Below are 21,274 nucleotides of genomic sequence, written 5' to 3' on the forward strand. Positions count from 1 at the left end.
TTTTGAGAAATGTCTGTTCATATCCTTTGCCCACTTTTTGATGGGGTTGTTTGTTTTTTTCTTGTATATTTGTTTGAGTTCTTTGTAGATTCTGGATATTAGCCCTTTGTCAGATGAGTAGATTGCAAAAATTTTCTCCCATAATAGTCTTTAAATTAAAAATCTGAAACAGCTACCAGTCTAGTCAGCCATCTTAGATGGGAAAAAAATAATGGAACTTGCCTCATGGCTCCCTTGTTTGGACAAATTTCATCTCTACTCCTATGAAGATGGTATGCTCACCTATCTAAATCCACACGCTAAATCCACTTTGTGAGGGCAAATCCACACTCCTTTACTCCCTCTCCAGATGGACAGATGGCAGGGAGTCAGGGGACTAGGCAGCTTCCTGGTCCTTCTGACTTCTCCAAAATAAAACATAATAAATTTTCAGGGGAAAAAAATCCTAAATGACCACAAACCTTTCATTGCCTTATGAACACTTGAAGAGAAAGTCTTTGTTCATTTTAACTTTAAAGAAATGCTAAATGAATGAAGGAATATCTAGATTTCCAAAAACTAGGGCATTAATTCCTCAGTTTTTCTTAAATGGGGGCAAACCACGGCAAATGTTAGTACAACTCTTCTCTAAACATCTGAGAGTGAAACATTTTTATTAATAAAAAGTAGGAGGGAAGGACTAGAGGAAAATCTAGTAGTGGCTTTTTAATTATAAAATATTGATCACTTCTTTTGAGAGTTTACATATCTACTACACTTAATTCTGAATTCCACAGAAGTTATTGGTCAGTAACTTAGAGTAAGTCTCTGGCCTGACTTACTCACCACTGGTCCAATATTGAGTTAATACTTCTCGAGCCAATTCCTCCTCTACCTGGCCCTAAACATAGTTATTATTTCTGAATTACAAATAAGAAAAAATAGCATTGCAAGACAAAATTAAAATGTAAATAATGTCAATCTCTCTAGAATGGGAATCATTCAAGATATTTTGATAAAGAAAGGTGTAATCTGATACTCAAAAGAGGTTATCTCTTTCTTAACAGTCCAATTCAAATATTCATTTGAAGACCAATAATTTTAAAAGAAATTAGCCATCACTAGTATATATGAAATACTTTTAGATGCCCCCTTTATATCAAAAAGAACAATATTCTATGTCTAAATCAGAATAATATTTAAGAGGAAAATATTTTTAGCTTCTTCAAAAATGAGAACTTGCAAATTAAGCAAACTCCATAAAGAGTAGATCCAACGTCTCTAGTATTAGAAGCTGTATATTATACAATTTTTTTTTCTTTTTTCAAGATGGAGTCTCACTCTGTCGCCCAGGCTGGAGTGCAGGGGCACAATGTCAGCTCACTGCAACCTTTGCCTCCCAGGTTCAAGAGATTCTCCTGCCTCAGCCACCCAAGTAGCTGGGATTATAGGTGCCCACCACCACACCCAGCTGATTTTTGTATTTTTAGCAGAGACGTAATTTTACTATGTTGGCCAGGCTGGTCTCAAACTCCTGACCTCAAGGGATCCATCCTTCTCGGCCTCCCAAAGTGCTGGGATTATAGGCATGAGCCACTGTGTCCAGTTCATACACAATTTTTTGACGATATTTCATTTTTACGGCCTAAGAGAAGTACACTTACACAAAATATGTATCTGATCATAAGAAGTAACAAAACCAAAACAAACACACAAACCAAAAAAAGGCCAGGAGTGGTGGCTTACGCCTGTAATCCCAGCACTTTGGGAGGCTGAGGCGGGCAGATCACCTGTCAGGAGTTCAACACCAGCCTGGCCAACGTGGTACACCATCTCTACAAAAATACAAAAACTAGCCGGGCATGATGGCAGGTGTCTGTAATCCCAGCTACTCAGGAGGCTGAGGTAGGAGAATTGCATGAACCCAGGAGGCGGAGGTTGCAGTGAGCTGAGATCATGCCATTGCACTCCAGTCTGGCGACAAGAGCAAAACTCCGTCTCAAAAAAAAAAAAAAAAAAAAAAAATGTTAATTTGTAATTTGTAGGGACAAAATGCTATGGGCAAAAGAGAAAACAATGTGTCCTTCTTCCGAAAGTTCAGTGGTTCTCAAACTTTAATGTGCATCAGAATCACACATAGGGCTGGATAAGACACAGATTGTTGGGTCTCACCCCAGGTAATCTGATTCAGTAGGGTGGAGTGGGGCCTGGGAATGCATATTTTAACAAGTTTCAAATGGTGATGATGACACTATCAGTCTGGGGATCACACTTTGAAAACCACTGTTTTAACTTAGACCCTTACTCAACCATTGTGGAAGTCTCGGGATATTTTGTCTAATCTTTCCCAATGAACATCCTGTGTTCTTTGTGCCACTTAATATTTCTACTTACAAACAATATGACTTCTTAAAGTATCACGTCAGAAATCATCATCATCTCTAAGTCGCATGCCACTTTTTAGAGCATTGCTATCTTACAGATATTTAACACATGAAAATATGTGTATATATGTATAATATACTTACTCCTCTAATGTATAGATTTGACAGTAAAAGATTATGATGAGTAAGGTATTTGAAGACTCAGTGGTAACTAGGACTTTTGATTTGATGCTATAAACAACAAAATGTGTATGCGAGTGGGCAATCTCCCTCCTCAGGACTTACCTGTGACTGGCGCATCAATATCCAGCAAGTTTTTTTCCTGTCGAAGAATTGATGCACCCTCTGTTATTATTCTCAATGCAACACTCTCTTCCAGTCTTCCCTCCTTCATAAGATGTGCCTTTAAGATATCCACACGAGGTTTTCCATCATTATCAAACACTTCTTTTGCTGTAAGCCGGTGACTTGGAGGAAATGGAACAGCTGAAAGAAAAAAGGTCCAATTATGACATCAGCCAAAACTCAACAACAAACAATTCAATAATAACCACCAAATATCCATCCTCATCACAAACCACCTAAAACAGTATTTTTAGGGTGGCTGAATTAAAATATGATCAAGGGCTATTTATCAAAAATTAAGAACTGCATCCTTTCTTTGATTCTAGATATAATGTGATTGCTTAAACAAAATTGATAGTTCTTGTTCATCCGGTACTATCTCTTGCATTTATAATATCCTGATTGAGTTAAAAAGAAAAGGAATGAAAAGTTTTCAGTTCAACAATAATCAATTTTGTGAAAGAAAATCATTCCTATATATCCAACCATAACCAACTTGTGCAAAGATGGGTCTCCACTAGAAAACGGGCTCCTCTACTGGGATTAGAGGCACAGGAAAAGATCTACCCAACCAGATTTGCTGCTCTAACTAGAGTCGCATCTGAGATAACTGATCTACTCACTATTTAAGAAAACAGCAGGAATCTGAAAGCAAAAAGGCAAAAGTGCACTGAATACTGTTAAGGAAATCAGGATTTGCAGGTGAGTGTGTATGCTCATACTGAAGGGACCTCCTTAAAAGTGAAGGGTCAGGTTGTCAGGGAGGAGACACAGGTATTTTAAAAAATGACACAATGACAAAGTCCCATGATTGCTTGGGCTTGGAAGCAATCATTCTCTCTTCCACTCACTCACATCTTCTTAACAGCAAGAAGCTCTCTTGTAGCTACTGCCTTCCTCTACGTTTGTGAGTACATTCATTCACTCATTCAGCCAGAGGACATTCACTAAACTCCTCTAGCTTGCCCTGCTTCCAAAGGTCTATGGTCAGAGACGGTATCACAAAGGTTAAATTTGCAACAAATGGCCAGTAAGCCATTTAAAGACTCATTATTTCTCTGTTTCACATGATGGTTCATTCACTGGACAACTCATCCCTGCCAGATATGAAAAGTATCTGGCAAGGAGCATAAACATCATCCCATGTATCTTTCATGTGCCATGCACATTATGAAACAGACATACAGCATCTCCATTGGATGGCTCCTCTCTCAGGAAAAGCACTTGATGTTACGGAATAAACTTGGCCCTCTCCTTTCCTAAAAGTGTCTCTCAAGGAAGCAAGACTTACAGGAGACCTATGCCAAAACATTTTGTGTAATCTAATGGCATAGGTTTATAATCCTGAGTGAAATTATAACTATTTAAGAGAAAAGAAAAACTGGGAAATGAACTTGTACAGATGGATGCAAGGATGATTTTCTGGACAATCCAGCTGTATCTATTTCACTATGTTGTCAGATTGAGGCAGTCGTGGCAGATTCGTTGGGTGAGCAGGAGGCTTTTGTGGTCAGACAAACCTGGGTGCGAACCTTGCACTCTGCACGCGCCCCAGCTTATGACCTTGAGCAAGTTAAATAACCTTCTTTGGCTCCAGTTACCTCACCTGTGAAGTGAGGATTACATCTATCTGAGGATTGTTATACTAACTACAGTAAATAGTAACAGTAGTAGCTAATATTTGTAGAGTATTTATTTTATGCCAGGCATTGTTTAGGTAATAAAATCAGAAACAACAATAAAAGTGTAAGATGAGTAGGGCGTACATACATGTGTTTATATATAAACTTATTTAGCTGCCATAACATTACTGTGCAGGAGAAACCTGAGGCTCAAAAATATTAAGCACCTTGCCCAAGATAATTATCTAGCGATTTATGTGTATAACTCAGTGAGTTTAAACCCCAGCAGTCTGATGCCAGAATACGTGCAACAAATAAACTACACTACTTCCCAGAAAGTACTCGATAATGCTTAGTAAGTAAAAATGATTAATAAATCACTTCTTATAAAATTCTAATACTGAGAGGTATTTATTTCTCACAAATACTTCTTTTATTTTCCAAAAGTTACTTTGAGTAGCTTATAGTACAATAGATACATAATACAAGAACAAAAGACAAATTGTATAATCCCAAAGAATAGTAAATAATAAAAGAAATCTGAAGATTAAACAAGGAGGAGAGAAAAAGAGGAAATTAGGTCATTAAATTTGAGGCATCTGGAGGTTATTCTATTTTTCTTTTCTCTGCCCTCCCTGCTTTTCCTTGCTTGACTGATAGAGTATGTTTGTTAAGAAAACATGGAGATGTTTTTCAACAGCCACATTTCTTTACACAGGTCTTTATATATGTTTTGAGATTAGAAAATATCTTACCTGGCAACTCCTCAAAATTCCTCAGGCTATAGACCGTGAGTCAAGATATGGGCTGGGGGCTAGAAAGGGATAAACTTCAAAAGGATGCGTGTGGTAAGGGCAACAGTTGAATTTTTTAAAAATTATTTCCCAAGGTGTTTTAGGCAACAGTGAAGGTTTAAGTGGCTCTGCATAACCGTCAGGCAAGAATCACAGGTGCACAGAAAGAAAGGAGGCTAATATATTGTCAGGCAGATAAAAGCAGTGGGTCTCTGCCACACATGCACTTGCTGGCCTGATTAAACTTAAGATAGATCAAAGAATTAAACCTGAAAGTGCCAAAACATTTACGAAGGTGAGAGGCAACAGGAGAGCACCCCAGGAAGCGCCTCACCTTCATGAATTAGTCTTTCTCCAAGTCCCTAGACTCCCTCCAAGGCTAAGAACACTGCAATAACAGATGCTCCACCCTCCACTGCAGATCTTTTACCTTCCAGTAATTGCTAATCCTAAGACAACTGGCTAAGGTAAAGCCACCTGCTCTGAGATACTGGAGCTGGTTCCAAATAAACAGGGGTGAGAAAGGAGAGGAAAAAGGCCAATCAGAGGGCTCTATTTCCAATTGGATGGAAGAGATCCTGATGAGATGGGGCCCTCTACCAGTTAAACAGATGGCAAAACCTGCAGGGAACCAAGATGGGCAGTAATGATGCCAAAGACTGAACACAGAGATGCCGCCAGTGAAAAGTTTTCTAGAACAAAAATAAGACTGTGCTAATATTTGTGTATTTGTGCACCTTTTGGCTTCATAAAAAACATACCAGCCTTACAAAGGTCACATTTATTTGATTTTTCTGTTCACCTAGAATCCTACATGAAGACCTGTGCCAAATATTGAGCAAAAACTATTTAGACCAAAGAATCCAATCAGCTTGGAAACATTTATTTAATTAATTCATTGTGAAAGTTGCTACACTTAATATAACAAAATTGGATTTCCCCTTCCTTCCTTTGCTTTGAGTCCACAACAAGTTGCTTTCACTGATACATGAGCAGACCAGGACTAGAGAAATGACGTTTGTGCACATTAGTAAAAATTCAGAAATAGCTGTTGATATTTGGGCTGGTTCTTTGCAAAACAATTTTTTTGTAACTGCCTGTAAGCACAGAATATTGTGCTAAGATGTCTTAGAAGCATCCTTCTCAGGATGAGCTTCTAATCAATCAAGAAGCATATCTTCTGAGAAGATACAAACCTTCTCAGCTTTCACTACTTCACAATTCCCACCCAATGCCACTTTTTCCCCTCAAATTAATAAAACAGCAAAGTAGAGAAAATCTGGGACAGGTAAGTACTTAACCGACTTCTAACAGAAAACATCACAGAAGGCTTTAAAGGCAAACAACATATTGGGCGAGGATTATGTTCTCATGTCACTGACAGTGGAAATCCGGCAGAGACTGATTTTCAAGGGTCAATGACATGAAATTGTTTCTTTTTCTATCTGCTGTTTCCAGCAGAGAGTTTATCTATCTGATATGGAGAAAGGTTACTAGTCTACCTATGAACCAAACGCATATGCATCCAATATTGGCATCTATATAACTATTATTAAAGTTGTTGTCGACTATACATTTACCAGAGAGAAACACATTTCAAGTCAAAAAAACTTTGCAGCCAGAGTAATCCTAGCCCTCAGTCTGGCTGACTATGGGAACGACATCTCAGAAAGATCCAGGGATCACTTTCTGAGTTTGAGGGTAGGTTAATTTTAGACCACAAATATGTATTCAGTAGCGTAAGTGATGTGTTCTCACTCTGGGATAGTTCCAGGTATCTGGGATTTCTACTTCTCACATCTGAGTCACTTAAGCCACTACTGAAGGGATTCCACTATTTAATAAGAAACATCTGAGGGTCATTGCCGTGGTGACACCTTGACTGGAAGATTCTCAGTGACAATACGAGTGGGATATGTAACTTTTTAAAATACTGTATCAAGCCTTCTGAATCCAGCGAATTCGCAAAGACATTGCATCTGTCATGATTGATTCACTGGTGTGGAGCCTGTTTCAGGGAAAGAATTAAAATGTTTGGCATTTTGTATGCTTTTACTTATGGTATCAATGGTATCATTGATGGTATGGTATCAATTAGTAGATCTCAATCGGGAATTCACATTCATGTAACGTGGGATGTATAAAAATATGCCAACGAATATTTTTAAGTATCAGGAACAGGCTACCTACTGTTTCACCTCTACCTGGAGTAGTCCTATAAATGCAGACAAAAAAGATTCAAGAGAATATTTAGCCTAGTGATCTTTTAAGTCTTTATTTTGCTTCTTTTTTCCCCCCTCAAACAAAATTATGCCAGGAAACATAAGTATATCCAAAAGAGAAAGGGATTAAAGCAGCGTGCCTCCTTTCTCCTCGATGATGGCTACTAAGGAGTGCTGACACAATCCTGCTGCTCTCTGGAGCATAACCAGAAAACTCCCAGTCAAGACTGACCCCCTCATACTAAATAAAAGGAAAGTGAAGTCCAGAGAGAGGATGAATGAATCATCCAGCATCAAAGGATTAGTCACTAGCTGGCCAAACTAACACTAACATTAAGGCCTCCTGATTTCAATTCCAGCACTTTACCCCCTATATCTACAAAATATTGTACTGACTAGTCACATATGGCTGTTGAATACTCAAAAAATAGCTACTCCAAACTGAAATATGCTGCGAATCCACAGTAAGCATCGTATTTGGAAGACTTGATACAGTATTTTAAGAAGTTAAATATAACATTCATATTTTAATATTGATTTTAAGTCGAAATAATAATATTTCGAACATAATGGGCTAAATAAAATTTGTTACTAAAATTAATTCCAACTCTTTCGTTTTAGTTTTAAAAAATATGTTTACTAGAACATTTGAAATTGCATACCTAGCTTCCTTTTACTGGCCAGTGGTATTCCAGACCCTGCATCCTTCTAAGTAAATGAGAAAAAGGTGAGTGGAAATTAAATTTCTTAGCCTTTCTTCTTTCCCAACTTTGGTTTAATTTCTACAAAACCTCAACCTATTTCAAAACTGGTTGCACACTGAGAATTGCTTTTTTAAAAGATGATGCCCATGCTCTATGTCTAGAGATTCTGATTTAACTGGTTTAGGGTACGGCCAGGGCATTGGCCTATTTTTACCTAATCCCAGGTTACACAAATATGAAGTCCAGATTGAGATCCACTGATCCATACCGTAAGTAAAGGCATACTAAATGCTGGGCACTTTAATTTTCCCTCTAAACAAGTCAATTTTCCCTCCACACCAGTCAATCAACCACAACAGATGCAATGTCTTTGCAAGTCCAGACACATTTATTTCATCCCTCTCTGTAATCAGGACATGTACAGGAACAGCTCTTATCCCATATTTCATGTGGCAACTGTCTGAACAAGGACTGTCAAAGATACTTATGTCAGCACATGTTAGGAGAACAGCTTAAGCATATCACATGTCAGACACAGCTTAAAACATGTTCTGGCCTGACCTCCTTAGACTAGAACACCATCTATTCCCTTGTGGACATTTCTGTATGTCACAGTCCACTGTGCTAATCAAACTATATCAATTAATCAATCAGCAGCACCTCTTACACACCAACTATGCATTGTATCCCATGCTAGGCAGTGAGAGGAGCAGGAAGAAACGGACCACAGATAACAAACATAAGCCAACCCAAGCTCTGAAGAGCTTACCAGGTGGTATAACTATCAGTTTTTGCTTGAGATAGTTGGCAAAGTGTTAAACTGCAAAACTAAAGAACAAGTTTAAAGACAATGAGAAAAAAAATGTAAGTAGTAAGAAAAAATTGTGTCTCTCTACCCTAAGGTTATGGCTGAATTCTTAGAAACTCTTTGATCCAGTTGCACATTTCTCTTGTTTAAAGTACATAATAAATATTTAATTTTTTAGATGACTCCAAGAGAAGAAGTTCTGTTTTTAAGTTATGAAAAATAGAATATGTCTATTGTAAAATATATGCCAGTTGAAATATAAAAAGTAGTTCCATCACCAAAATACGTGAAATCTGATTCTACTTCTGAACAAAGAGTAAAGAGATATGTAAGTACTAAGGACTTTTCACTGAATTTTATTTGGGTTCTAACATTGAGCAATTAGGTTTAACTTATATTCTCCTGGATGAAAAAACATATATCAGTATGGGGGATATGTGTTTATTTATGCACAGAATGGATATTCTGGATGCAAAGATATACAAAATATATTGTCTGGAAGAGAGAGCTGAAAATTAACCACAGCTAGCCCCTAGAAGAATCGTAAGAACATATTTATTAGGGTTCCACTTATGCTACTCCTGCAGACACTCATCACTTGCGTGTTTGAAAGTCTTTGGCTTTTATTATAGATATTAATTCCCTTCAAATAAAAATACACATGGCCATCTCAAGTGTGGTTAAATATTAGACTTGCAAACAGAAAAATCCAGTCTCAATTAAAATTTTTAAAAATGATTTTTTCATAGATCTATAAATAAAAATACAACTTATTAATTTACTGGTGTTTTTTCCTGCTGCTATGATGACTTCTTCTGTCCTTGTCAGAAACCTCCTTACTAACCTCCTCTAAATACTATCATACCAGTCCTGAGCCTTCAAATGTATTCAACTGTTAGATACAGTATGTGTCTTGATCATTTTACTAGCAGATTGAATAGCTCATTTGAATGCTCACTGAATGTTCACATACAAATATAGCAAAATAGTATCTTATGTAACATACCAACGTGTTAATCAAAGGGCATTATGGTGCTCAAAGCACTTATTGAAATAAGCATTCTTTTTTTTCCTCAGGCTTACAGAATATATAGTATACCCAGTACTTTTTCAGATTAAATCTGAAATGTGCTACACGCAATTATTTAATAAAGATCAGACTAATTAAATGAATTATTCCTCAGCCAGGCATGGTGACTCACGCCGGTAATCCCAACACTTTGGGAGGCCAAGGTGGGCTGATCACAAGGTCAAGAGATCAAGACCATCCTGGCCAACATGGTAAAACCCTGTCTCTACTAAAAATACAAAAATTGGCCGGGTGTGAGGGCATGTGCCTGTAGTCCCAGCTACTCAGGAGGCTGAGGCAGGAGAATCACCTAAACCCAGGAGGCAGAGGTTCCAGTGAGCCGAGATTGCACCACAGCAGTCCAGCCTGGGCGACAGAGCAAGACTCCATCTCAGGGAAAAAAAAAAAAAACATATATATATATATATATATATTCCTCAACTACCAGGGATTAAAAATTAATTAGAGAAAATAAGTACCTGAGCAGTACAGAGCTTCTATTATTATCCAAATTTCAAAAGTTTTTAAATGTTTACGTATATATATTTAAATATACTTATTTATGTATATCTATTCTTTCTCCTTCCCATGTACAGATTTTCGCGTGCTCCTTTCACCACATATTCTTGAGTCTAAGGATTCAAGGACACAGAAATGAGTGACAGTCCACAACTTCCTCAGCATGCAGTCTTGAGAAGTTCTATCACAAAACTACTGTAATTTTTGATATTTTTCTTGCTTCATTACAATTGCAAACGGCTTATATACTGAATTATGTAATAATGATTCAACATTGAATAGCATTTGACAAAAGTTATTTTAATGGTTTCAAAATATTTCAGCATAATTGATAAGTTTAAATAAAAGTTGATTTTTGTTTTTAGACAGGGTCTCCCTCTGTTGCCCATGCTGGGTGGCAGTGGTTGGTGCAAACACAGCTCACTGCAGCCTCAGCCTCCTGGGCTCAAGCAATCTTCCCACCTCAGTCAACCTCCTGAGCTCAACCAATCCTCCCATCTCAGTCTCCTGAGTAGCTGGGACCACAGGTCCCATGCCACCACAGCTGACTAATTTTTTAACTTTTTGTAGAGATAAGGTATCATTATGTTACCTAGGCTTGTCTTAAACTCCTAGGCTCAAGCAATTCTCCTGTCCTAGCCTCCCAAAGTGCTGGGATTATTGGCATGAGCCACGACAACTGGCCCTGATTTTTTTTAATATTGTTCAAAATTTTAAATTTATACACATAAGTCCAGTGATTGACACATGGACAATGCCAATCACAAATTATCATACATGGGCATGATAAAAGAAAAATTATATTTACTGATTTTGAAATATATGCTATCTAATGTTTACATTAAACTTAGAATTGTAGTGTTAAATATTAAATGTCTTAATTTACATGTTTAAGTCAAATACTTAAAAAATTAAATATATAATTGAAGAATTGTTATTTTATATGAGTCTACTCTATAATGGTTTTTAAAATTTCATATATATATACATATATATATGTGTGTGTGTATATATATTCAGTTACACCAAGAGGTACCCCCCACTATCTTGGATCTCTGTACTAGATGACATTATTACAACAATATTTTCAGCAAATGATGTTTATACTAATCCTTAGAATAGCAAACTAAAGTAATGCATGAAATTCTCCTCGCCGGGATGAATTTAAAGAGAGAGGCTTTTATTTATACATTTATTTTTTGGACTTGAACATTTGCTCTCTTCTCCAGAGAAAAATGTCATGGGAGAATAAGAAAATCAAGAAACAAACCAGGATAGATACTTTAGGACTAGATGAATTTATTTCTCAAGTGAGCCAGTCCCTTTGAACAGAAATGAGGAGTACCCAGGGATTCTGAAACTTTATTTAATCCAGGTATATTTTAAAAAAATTATTTATTTATTTATAATTAAGTTCTGGGGTACATGAATCCAGGTACATTTTACCACTCAGAAATCCTCAACTCAATAGCCTAAGACAGACATGAAATATAAGGAAGGACTTGACCTATTGAGTTGAACTGCTTGACAGAAGTTTTTTAATCACTATAAACTTTAGAAACCTTTGTATTAATAAACCTTACAAAATACAGTACTTGCCTTCTTAGTCCTCAATCCTAAACTGGTAAGTTGATAGGGAAAAATATATATATATATATCTATGCCCACATACCCACATATAACTTGTTCCTTTTACCCTCTTCATTCAATTCTATGGGCCTACACATTTTCCATGTCCATATGCCCACCTAACATCCCCATCCTCTGTGGTTAAAACACCTATAGGCATCAAAATCATTTTACTTAATGAATAGGCCTTCTCTTCTTTCAAAGGGTCTTAATAAAATGGCAAACATATGTCCCAAATGATACCAAATAATGTAAGCCTTAAGTGACAATTTAAGAATGTTAACCACTTTTGCATATGAAAGGTGATCCATTAAAAAATAATAAATCTAGTATATAATATCTTATATCTGTGACCACAGTGAAGCAAAGATCGAAATATTTTGCCTGACAGTCACCTTCCAGCGAGCCAACAGCAGGAGCTAAATTCCCAAGTTTGCATGTAATTCCCACCTGCTCTGACTCAATACGCCCTACTCCAAGTAGGCTCTAGAGCACGTTGCAGCAAAACATCAGGCCCTCTGTGTCTTTCCATGTTTCAGTAATGCCTACACTGTTTGCTTCATTCTGATGACCAGACATGTTATTATCCACTATCTGTGGTCCACCATTTCTAAGAACCACTTACTCGTCTGAATAACACAGAAGCATGCAGGAAGTTCCAATTCTCTGCACTTCTAATGTTCACTCCCCAAATCATAATCTTCACACACCTATTTAAAAATTGGAATGTCTTAATGACTACCACCTACAATAGTATTCTCTCAAACTTCATTTGCAATTGTTTCATTTATCTTCAAAATGAACTTGTCAATTTTGGTTTAATTATCAAACATGCATTTTTTAATCCAGCAAAAGGAAAATGAACAATTTTATAATAAAGCTATGACAGACTGCATTCCTTTCCTCCAAAAAGAACCACTCTTGGGAGATAATTTCCACCCAAATGTAAGGTAAATTTTGTGCATAAAAGAAACTTTCAAGTAATTAAGGAAACAGATTGCTGGAATTACAATGCCAGTTGCAAATGTACAGGTAACATCAAATCTCACTCCAACCAATCAGTCAATCAATGATCACTACTCAAAAACAGAATAATTAAGTAGAACGATTAACAATCAAGTCCCATTGAGTGTCTAGTCCAGTGCTCTGGCATTTGATATGTGCTTCTGAGTCAATGTAAGAAAGGACTGTCTTTTCTCCATCTCATTCACAATTTATTTAATACTTCTGTGGTACTAGAAGCAGTCTAAGAAGAGGGAATAGAAAATAAAATGGCCTTGTTCAGATCTAAAACTATGTAATTACAAAATGATAGTCAATAGCCAAAACAACAGAACACTGAAAACTTCAGTTAGTAAATGTAAATGTCTTTTAAATAGCCATTAGAATAAAGAGACCATGGCTGCTACATTGTGGGCTGGAAGCTGGGGGCCCATATCAAAGAGTAAACAGATGTGACCAAAATTGAGCAACAGAATAGAAAACTGAAAACGGACAAAAAAAAATTGCAAACATTTTGAAAAACTAAATTACTTTAATTGCATATGTGAATGCAGGGTCACAGACAAATCTGTTATTATTTATGATGTAAAATTAACCCAGTAACAATAAAAATAATGTTACATCAGTACAACAGTGCCCCACTGCTAAGATCCTAAAACACTATCACATGGAACTTCAGAAAGTAGTTCAAATATTTCCTTTAAAGGAACATTTTCCTAGTTTATAAGAATGCTATTAATACACATTTATTGAAGTGCGACTCAATTAAAGGCATTTTAATTGCTAAACTTGCAATATCCAAGACTTAATAGACTAACACTTTCTCAGCAACTCAAGAGTCAGAAGTAGTTCAGGGGGACAAAAGCCTCCTTTTCCCCTCTTTATAGTGTCTACATGACAGGCTACCAAAGTGAATCCAAATCTTACTAGTAGACACAAATGAAAAATTTATTGAGAAATTCAGCTGTTAAGAGTAGCTAAAAACTAGGCCAGGCGTGGTGGCTCACACCTGTAATCCCAGCACTTTGGGAGGCTGAGGCAGGCAGATCACTTGAGGTCAGAAGTTCAAGACCAGCCTGGCCAACATGGTGAAACCCCATCTCTACTAAAAATACAAAAATCAGCCAGGTATGGTGGCAGGCACCTGTAATCCCAGATACTTGGGAGGCTGAGGCAGGAGAATCGTTTGAACCCAGGAGGCAGAGGTTGCAGTGAGCCGAGATCATGCCACTGCACTCCAGGCTGGGTGACAGAGCAAGACTCCATCCAAACAAAAAAGAAGAAGAAGAAAAAAAAGTCGTTAATAACTAGAGTATCTAACACAGCCTAAGCACATATACAATGGCAAACAGATTCATGTTAATTCCCATGATATATGAGTTTGGTTTCTCAAAGCATCCAAAAAGCTTCAGTTCCGTAAGTTTTTCACTATCCAGATTAAACACACCCATTTAGGCATGATGGGCAGTCATTTAGGCAGCGCTGTGCCTTCATTCAAGTTTCATGTACGGAAGTCACAATGAGTAGACTAGAAATACACTACTTTTTATTATCATATAATTTAAAATCACTCATTGGCTTAAAATTCTCACTCAAGAAATAATCATGATTAAATGTAGAACTACTAACAGGTTAATATAAATGTAAGATATAGGATATGTTCAGTGAAAAGTGATCACACACACACACAAATAGATGTAACAGTGTGTGCTACTTCAACAATGGAGTGGTATTTTGTTTTGAAGTCTCTTGATACATAATAATGCTCCATTTATTCAGAGCTTTTTGGTTCCTGTTGTCTTCAACAACCACAGTGCAGTTCCACACCTAGAGCAATGGTGAAAAACCTCACCAAACATTCATGTCCTTTATTCCACAGGAGAGGAATGGAGTCATTCTCAGCACACTAAATACAAAGGGATGCTGGCATGGCATAATTGAGTGTGCATGTATACAGTTCTATATTTCATGACAGTCCTAAGGAACATCAGGGAATATCCGTGATGGTATACATTCCACATTTCACAAATATCTTCTATTACAGATACCTAGACAATGCTCTCTATTACAGAGGAAGAGAGAGGTATAATACAATTTCAATATACTATCTTTAAACAGAATTGTAAATAATTTTAAAAGATATATGTCTTCTGCGATTTCAGTGAAATATATCATTCCTTGTCTACAGCATATAACTGAAGGTTTATATACACTGTCAATTCTTTTTTGGAATATAATTCAAATCAGGAGAAGGTTCTCATTCCCAAAAGAGTGAATTCAGTAATTCATAATGAAACAAAATATTCTTTGATTTGCTAATATTCTTTATATCGGTTTTTTTTTTTTTTTTAATGATATGTAGGGTACATGCATTCATTACGTACTGGAAAAAGAAAAATCTCCCATTCTACTCATTACATAAATGGAAACTATGTAAAAGCAACTTTCCTTTATAAATACAAAGGCAGAAAATACAGACACTTCTACAATTGCTTTTCTGATATTGTTATTCTTCAAAAGCAATTTCAATAGCTCATGATTTTTGAGAATATTTATATTTGTAATTATTATTAGAAATAATTTATACTTCCATAATAGAGATTTTAACAGTCCAAAATGCAATAAAAGTTCAAGAATAATCAAAGAAATAAGGAGAAAATAAACAATTTTTTATGACTTGAGGAATATAAATTTGAGTTCAACTAACCAAACTGCCAAGTTACATTGCATTTTTTTTAAAAGCAAAATCCTAAATAGCATGTGAGTTTTACTAGAGCAATTTCCCAAAGGTACTGGCAATACTTACTCCCTATATAGCCAAGGGGGACCCAATTATTACTCTCACACCAAATGATAAACAAAACAAACAACAATCAGTCACCCCACCTCTTCTGAACTCCCTTACCACTAGACTGTAATTACCCTGGGGATCTTCATGCTCCAGAGACAAAACAGTATGTCCTAGAAGCAAAGACAAAATTTTGGATCAGATTCATGACAAGAAGCCATTCAAAGTATATTTTGAATGTAAGACTGATGTATTTTATTTATGCACATAATTTTCCTATTCCAGATACTTCTATACAAATAAGAAATGTATATGAATAGACAAAGAATGATGTGGATCACTGTAAAGACAGTCTGTATATCGGCCACAAGGTCTACCATCACTTTTGTACTCAAGCAACAAAGAAAGAAAAATACAGAAAATGTCACTGCAATAATTAGGGATATGCTGAGTAAGTCATCAATAACCCACCAAAATTAGATTTTGTTAGTGACTCAAGAACAGGTATCTAAAGAAAGTGAAATATTTTTAAATATTATTAAAAGAAAACACATAGAACACAAAACAAATACAAAGTAAAGAAAAATTACAGAACTTCAGAAACCTAATTATTACAAAAAAGGAAAAGTAAAGTTGAGTAAATCATCAAATAAAGGGCTTAGGAGATTGTTGAAATTTCATCGCAACTTTATGTGTTGCACAATTTCTGAGAAGAAAGGCCACAATTTAATAGATTCTCAAAAGAGTCCGTGACCCAAAGAGGCTAAGGTCCACTACAAAAAGTCTTCCTCACCATTACCATAGTAACCATATAGTCTAGTTCCTCAATTACCCTGTCTGGATTATTGTGATAATAACCAGACTATTTCTCCAAGTTCCCAGTTATCTCACCTTAATCCACCTGATCCTCAGACTCTATGGTCTGACTATAACCAATTACGCAGTACCCCAAGTATTTCAGGCAATTTCAAATATTTCTTCAAGCTTTTCAGAGACAGTAAGGTGAAGGAGTTAAAAGTATGAATTCAGAAGCCAGACTGCCTAGGTAAACCATATCATCTTGAGCACATTATTTAATTGCTCTATGCTATAGCTGAAGATTAAATGAACTAATATTTGTAAGGTGCTTGGACCATTGAAGATTAAACAAACTAATATTTGTAAGGTGCTTGGCCCATTACCAGCACAATACATACTTCACAAGTTTTCCTTATGATTAACAACTACCTTGCTTTACCTCCTTGGCCACACATCCTAATCATCCCTATTAAAATAGCACAACTTCTTAAAACACAAAAAGCCTGCTCTCCATCCAAATCCACCACATCCTTGAGTACTAAATACTTAATAAAAATATCTTTTGATTACCAAAATACAGTGCTCTTTACTTTGTTTTGTGTTTATTTCTTTGTCTTTAAAACATAAAACATTTGCTACCAGTATTTATTTTTACTCTTACAAAGCAGCCTACAAGTCATTAGACAAGTTCTCTGCTAAGTTCAAAAAAAGTTTACACATCTGTAGTTATGTTCTTAAATATCATCCAATTTCACATTCTAATTTTCTAGTTCAAGAAACTGAGGCTCGAAGAGAGTAAGAGTAGTAATTATAACAATGAAATAATAAAATAAATGTTATATAAATAATTTATATACATACATATTGTTTGGAACAGTATCTGAGATGTAGTCAATTCTCTCACAGATTTACTTCATTGAATCTTCACAACAGTCTTGTGATTTGGGTACTGTTATTCTACTTTTTATATTCCAAAACCCAGACACAAAGAAATGAAATGACTTTGCCAAGATTGCACAGCAAATAAGTAGGGGAAGTCAGGGCTCACATCAGACCCCTGCTATGGAGCTGTGCTCTTGCTATCCCCTATCTGTAGATAACTGACTCATCCAATGATCCAAAGGTAATTAAGGGCAGAACCCAAAGTACACATCCAGTTCTCCAGATTTCCCTGAATCATGCTCTTTACTTTTCAGTTCACTATTCCCAACCCAGAGTGATGGACACAGAAAGCATTCAAAAAACATTTGTCTAGTGATTTACTGGTGTATGATTCACATCTCATCACATAATTTTCTAAATGCAATAATGTTTATTCTGCATGCACAGTTTGCTCCTTGAGTATCTTATCTGGCTCTTCTGCCTTCTTAATTTAATTGCTCCCAGCCTTAAAAGAGACCAAAATGTTACAAGGAACAACTGGTTCAGTAATCAGTTTGTACAAGGTACAGTAATCAGCTTGTAAAAGGTACACATTTCTTTGTTTTAATTTAATTTCTGATGAGTTGATCCAGAGATAAATGAGTCCTTCAAAGTATTTCCAAATATGAACACTGAGCTTGGGTTCCACACAAAATAAATTCTTCCGACCAATGCTAGCTGTCCCCTCTCAGACTGGCTTACGATTTTGTTTAAAATGTGCCTCCTCTGCCTTTACTCTTTAAAAAGCATGTTAGTTAACCTGCTGTTGAGAATTTCCAGCAATACAGAGCAGAAACTGAGCTCTACATGCAACAAAGTGTCATGGTTATTAGTTTTGAATTATCTAATTGCCTATCTTCACATAATAGCTTTAATAGTTGTGTGCCCTTGAGAAAATTTTTAAGAAACCAGTTTCATCACCTGTAGAATGGAGATAATAACTACTCAAGAAGCTACTGAAAGGATTAAATGAGAACACACTTGCAAAAGTGCTTTGTGCAATACTTGTTGTGAAGTATGAACTCAAATTTGCTTAACTTATATATTTTTAATTATTTGTCATTATTCTATTTAAGTGAATTCTTACAGGATTTCTTTTATTCCATATGCCTGCACTTTGGGGTATACTTGAAAACTCTCATTTGATATATATATACACATCACAAAACACCTAAGTATTATATATATCACAAAAGCTCTAAGTATTAAGTAAATGCTTATACCATCTAATTGGTCTAACAGAATGGAACTTATCTGGCAACTGACAAAGACAGCCTCAAGAACGAGACCATGTCCTTTGCAGGAACGTAGTTGGAGTTGGAAGCAATTATCCTCAGCAAACTAATACAGGAACAGAAAACCAAATAGCATATGTTCTCACTCATAAAGTAGGAGCTGAATAATGAGAACACATGGATAAATGTGGGGGAACAACACACACACTGGGGTTTGTCAAGGAGGGTGTTGGGGGAGGGAGAGTGTCAGGAAGAATAGCTAATGGACCCTGGGCTTAATACCTAGGTGATGGGATGATCTGTGCAACAAACCACCAGGGCACACGTTTGCCTATGTAACAAACCTGCACATCCTGCACATGTACCCCTAAATTTAAAAGCTGAAGGGGGAAAAATAATAAAAAGGATGGCCTAAAGGTGGTTGTCTAAACAGGAATTTTATTCATTATCATGGGCAAATAGGAGAATTATTATTATGAGTATAATGTGTCTTTAGTGGAAGGCTCAAAGCAGCAATTAAAAAAACTACTGGGGGGCGCACCCAAGATGGCCAAACAGGAACAGCTCCAGCCTCCAGCTCCCAGCGTGAGCAACACAGAAGACGGGTGATTTCTGCATTTTCAACTGAGGTACTGAGTTCATCTCACTGGGGCATCTCGGACAGTTGGCGCTAGTCTGCGGGTGCAGCCCGACCAGAGAGAGCTGAAGCAGGGTGAGGCATCACCTCACCTGGGAAGCGCAAGGGGGAAGGGAATTCCTTTTCCTAGCCAAAGGAAATTGAGACACACAACACCTGGAAAATCGGGTAACTCCCACCCTAATACTGCACTTTACCAAGGGTCTAAGCAAACAACAGACCAGGAGATTATAAACCACACCTGGCCCAGAGGGTCCCACGTCCACCAAGCCTCCCTCATTGCTAGCACAGCAGTCTGAGCTCTAACTGCAAGGTGGCAGCGAGGCTGGGGGAGGGGCACCTGCCATTGCTGAGGCTTAAGTAGGTAAACAAAGCCACCGGGAAGCATGAACTGGGTGGAGCACACCACAGCTCAAGGAGGCCAGCCGGCCTCTAGAGACTCCCCCTCTGGGGACAGGGTATAGCTAAACAAAAAGCAGCAGAAACCTCGGCAGAGGTAAATGCCCCTGTCTGACAGCTTTGAAGAGAGCAGTGGATCTCCCAGCACGGAAGTTGAGATCTGAGAACGGAGAGACTGCCTGCTTAAGTGGGTCTCTGACCCCTGAGCAGCCTAACTGGGAGACATCCCCCACTAGGTGCAGACCAACACCTCACACCTCACATGGCGGGGTACACCCCTGAGACGAAGCTTCCAGAGCAAGAATCACAGCAACACTCGCTGTTCAGCAATATTCTATCTTCTGCAGCCTCCGCTGCTGATATCCAGGCAAACAGGGTCTGAAGTGGACCTCACGCAAACTCCAACAGACCTACATACAGCTGAGGGTCCTGACTGTTAGAAGGAAAACTAACAAACAGAAAGGACACCCACACCAAAACCCCATCAGTACGTCACCATCATAAAAGACCAAAGGCAGATAAAACCACAAAGATGGGGAAAAAGCAGGGCAGAAAAGCTGGAAATTCAAAAAATAAGAGCGCATCTCCCCCTCCAAAGGAACACAGCTCATTGCCAGCAACGGAACAAAGCTGGACGGAGAATGACTTTGACAAGTTGAGAGAAGAAGGCTTCAGTCCATCAAACTTCTCAGAGCTCAAGGAGGAACTACGTAACCAGTGCAAAGAAACTTGAAAAAAACCTTGAAAAGGGAATGGATGAATGGGTAACTAGAATAATCAATGCAGAGAAGACCTTACAAGAACTGATAGAGATGAAAACCATAACACGAGAACTATGTGACAAATGCACAAGCTTCATTAACTGACTCCATCAACTGGAAGAAAGAGTATCAGCGATTGAAGATCAAATGAATGAAATGAAGTGAGAAGAGAAGTGTAGAGAAAAAAGAGTAAAAAGAAATGAACAAAGCTGCCAAGAAATATAGGATTATGTGAAAAGATCAAATCTACGTCTGATTGGGGTGCCTGAAAGTGATGGGGAAAATGGAATCAAGTTGGAAAACATTCTGCAGGATATCATCCAAGAGAACTTCCCCAACCTAGTAAGGCAGGCCAATATTCAAATTCAGGAAATACACAGAATGCCACAAAGATACTCCTCAAGAAGAGCAACTCCAAGACACATCATTGTCAGATTCACCAAAGTTGAAATGAAGGAAAAAATGTTAAGGTCAGCCAGAGAGAAAGGTCAGATTACACACAAAGGGAAGCCCATCAGACTAAGAGCAGATCTCTCGGCAGAAACTCTCCAAGTCAGAAGAGAGTGGGGGCCAGTATTCAACATTCTTAAAGAAAAGAATTTTCAACCCAGAATTTCATATCCAGCCAAACTAAGTTTCATAAGCGAAGGAGAAATAA

The 21,274-nt window shown here is 37.2% G+C and overlaps 1 protein-coding gene across 5 annotated transcripts in view; it reads right to left on the bottom strand.

Moving 5' to 3' along the window:
- PPP3CA (protein phosphatase 3, catalytic subunit, alpha isozyme) overlaps positions 1 to 21,274 on the bottom strand; it is a 337,575-nt gene that overhangs the window by 168,664 nt on the left and 147,637 nt on the right. For 3 of the 5 annotated variants that reach the window (XM_011943204.1, XM_011943205.1, XM_011943203.1), the window contains exon 2: positions 2,649 to 2,849. The exons of the other annotated variants lie outside the window; for them this stretch is intronic. In XM_011943204.1, the coding sequence (XP_011798594.1) occupies positions 2,649 to 2,849 (201 nt within the window). The remainder of the gene's footprint in view (positions 1 to 2,648; positions 2,850 to 21,274) is intronic. 5 annotated transcript variants of the gene reach the window in all.

Source organism: Colobus angolensis, unplaced genomic scaffold (genome assembly GCF_000951035.1).
Source record: "Colobus angolensis palliatus isolate OR3802 unplaced genomic scaffold, Cang.pa_1.0 Scaffold217, whole genome shotgun sequence".
NCBI lineage: Eukaryota > Metazoa > Chordata > Mammalia > Primates > Cercopithecidae > Colobus > Colobus angolensis.